Source organism: Bufo bufo, chromosome 10 (assembly GCF_905171765.1).
Source record: "Bufo bufo chromosome 10, aBufBuf1.1, whole genome shotgun sequence".
In the NCBI taxonomy this organism is placed as follows: domain Eukaryota; kingdom Metazoa; phylum Chordata; class Amphibia; order Anura; family Bufonidae; genus Bufo; species Bufo bufo.
In genome coordinates, this window is record NC_053398.1 from 75,501,761 (window position 1) to 75,504,975 (window position 3,215).

At 44.1% G+C, this 3,215-nt stretch overlaps 1 protein-coding gene across 1 annotated transcript; it reads left to right on the forward strand.

Moving 5' to 3' along the window:
- Window positions 1-1,247: 1,247 nt before the first annotated feature.
- Window positions 1,248-2,981, forward strand: LOC120980055 (piggyBac transposable element-derived protein 4-like). The gene has a single exon (XM_040408923.1). The coding sequence runs from the start codon at window positions 1,248-1,250 to the stop codon at window positions 2,979-2,981; it is 1,734 nt and encodes a 577-aa protein (XP_040264857.1).
- Window positions 2,982-3,215: the final 234 nt, after the last annotated feature.

Consider the following 3,215-nt stretch of genomic DNA (forward strand, 5'->3'; position numbering starts at 1 on the left):
TTTCCCAAGAAAAGAGAAACAGCATCATCCAGTTTATTCATAGCGGTTTCTTGGCCATGAAAATTGCCAAACTGCATCATGTGAGCGCCATTACAGTTGGAAGAATACAAAATTAAGTTCGTCCATCCATTCTAAAGCCAAGTGGTGGACGTCCAGGCAATATATCAGAGTCAACAAGTTGATTCATCACAAGGTCTATCAGTTCTGGCACGACAAACATGGCATTGGAGGTGGCTCATATGCTTCTTATTAGTGAGATCACAGGAGTCCATGCATGCACCTCGCGACACGCATTGTAATGGTGGACAGAAAAAAGGTGAAAAAGGTGAAAAAGCCTCGATTTCAATATCGTCATAAGAAGCATTAGCTTGAGTTTGCAAAAAAGTACAAATAGTCGACAGTAGAAGATTGGAAACGGGTGATTTGGAGCGATGAGATGAAAGTCAAGAGACTGGGCTCTGATGGGTGCAAATGGGTCTGGAAGAAACAAGGGAAAAGGGGGTAATGAAATGAATTGAGAAATTGAAGGAACTGTCAAGTTAGTTGTAGGAAGCCTGATGATATGGGGTTTCATAGCCAAAGGCGTTGGATAATTGACCAGGATTGATGGTGGTCTCAATGCTGAGCTATATTTGAGTATCCTACAAGACAAGTTACTTCATACATTCGAGTACTATGGGTATGAAAAGGACGATATAGTGTTCCAGCAGGACAAAGTCCCGAAGCATACTTCGAAATTGGCGAAGAAATGATTCATTGAAAATAAAGTAGAGTCGAAGGAAACGGTGGATTCATACCCAAGTGAGTTGAACAGTAAGCACCAACGTAGAGAACGTGTAGAAGAGACCAGGGAACAGATTTTGGGCGAAACATGCTTAACCTCCTTGGCGGTATTCCCGAGCGTGACTCGGGGTTAATTTTCGCTGCCAGGAGCGGTAACCCCGAGTCACGCTCGGAGTAACATTGCAGAGTCCCCTCACCTTCTGCCGGCGATGTCCTCCGCAATGATCAGCGGCGAGAGCACATTTGACTTCCTGGTTCCGTTCCTTGCGAGCAGCAGCTGCGCATGGTAGCGGAACTGGGAGGGAAATTCAGATAAATATAAACGCAAAAAGTGACACACACACATAAAATAGGTTATACATTGTAATCTGAGAGGATTACACTGTATAACCTCAGATCTGACTGTACAGTGCCCCTTGCCTGCCATTTTACTCTCATTTGTGGCCATAAAATAAATTTATAACATGGCATCAAAAAAGCGCAACTTTACTACAAAAGCGCTTTTGGACCAGTTGTGTGAAAGCGACAGTGACACGGAGGTGCTCGCAGAACTGAGCGATAGTGAGTTGTGGGGAGATTTGACGTCTGACACTGACACTGATCTGGCAAGTGACAACGGCGATGATCCTGCACCTGACCTCAGCCATGTGCGCACTTGGTGCCCTATTGACTGCGATACGGACCAGGTAGCTCCCCCAAGATTCCTGTTCACTGGATCACCTGGGATAAAGGTAGATGTTGAGTGTGACAACCCTCTGGCATACCTGCAATTATTCCTCACTGAGGAGGTAATCGAAAAAATTGTCACGGAGACAAATCGCTACCAAGAGCAGCAATCCGCTATGCTGCATGCCACCTTTTCCAGAAGCAGAAAGTGGGAACCGGTGACCAAAGAGGACATGTGGCAGTTTCTGGGACTCATCATTCTTCAGGGGGTGATGGGGAAACCGCTCCAGAAATTGTACTGGACCACCAATAAGTTACTGGCCACTCCATTTTTTGGCACCGTGATGTCAGAATACCGGTTTTCCATCATCATGAAGTATTTCCATTTCATGAACAATGAAGAATTTGATGAGGCCATGCATCCTGCGCCCAAACTAAAAAAAATCTGGGCGGTATGGCAAATTATTGTGACCAATTTCCAGCGGACCTACGTGCCAGAAAGGGACATCAGCGTAGATGAAAGTTTGATGGCCTACAAGGGACGCCTAAGCTGGATACAGTACATTGCATCCAAAAGAGCGCGGTTTGGCATCAAAACCTACATGCTCTGCGAGTCATCCACTGGGTACATCTGGAATTCAGTCATTTACAACGGTAAAGGCACGAAGTTCAACCCCAGGTACAGCGGCTATGGGATGGCCACATCATCTGTCCTTACACAGCTGAAGCCATTGCTGAACCAGGGATATTGTGTGACCACGGACAATTTCTACACGTCTCCGGAACTGTATGAGGTTTTGCTACAAAACAAGACTGATGCATATGGTACCATTAGGCCTAACCGACGTGACATGCCATCTATGTTTGCCAAGAAAAAACTCAAAACCAGAGAAATGGTTGCCTGGCAGAAGGGTAAGATGATGGCAATGCGATGGCGAGACAAGAAGGACATGTGTCTCATGAGTACTGTGCACAATACTTCTACTGCCATGGTCCACACAAAAAGTGGGAAAGATGTGCTGAAGCCGCAAGTCGTGATAGACTATAATAATACCATGGGAGGTGTCGACAGAGCCGATCAGGCAATAGGATTTTATCCGGCTATGCGCAAACAGCAAAAAAAATATTATAAGAAGATCTTCAGGCATCTTCTGGAACAATGCCTTTGGAATGCATATATCCTGCACAGAGCAAAGACTGACAAGCATCTTGTTCATTCTGAGTTTATATGGAAGGTGGTTGAGCGGATTTTTGTCAACCACCAGACGCCATCAGTAGCTGTGAACAGACCTGGACGTTGTGCTGTTGACGTTGGCAACCCAGAACGCCTGACTGGTCGTCACTTTATCGACTACATCCCGCCAACCGCAAAAAAGGCAGCACCTACCAGGATGTGTGTGGTTTGCTGCTCAAAGAGAGATGGCAATGGAAAGAAAGTCAGAAAAGAAACCAGGTTCCATTGTCCTGATTGTGACCTCGGACTTTGTGCAGTCCCATGTTTCAAAATTTATCACACTCAGGATGTTTATTGAATTTTCTGTGTTTGCCAAATTTCATTATTTTTATTACATTATTAAATAAAATTATATTATTTATTAGATTATAATTCATGATTTTGTGTTTGAAACTTTATCACATCTGGGATGTCTACTAAAATCTTGTTTGGTCAGGTTTAAGTAAGTAATTACTAAGAATTGGAAGCCTACAATACATAACACCAAATTTCATGCAAAAAAAATGTACCACTTTTGGTACAAAATTCCTGA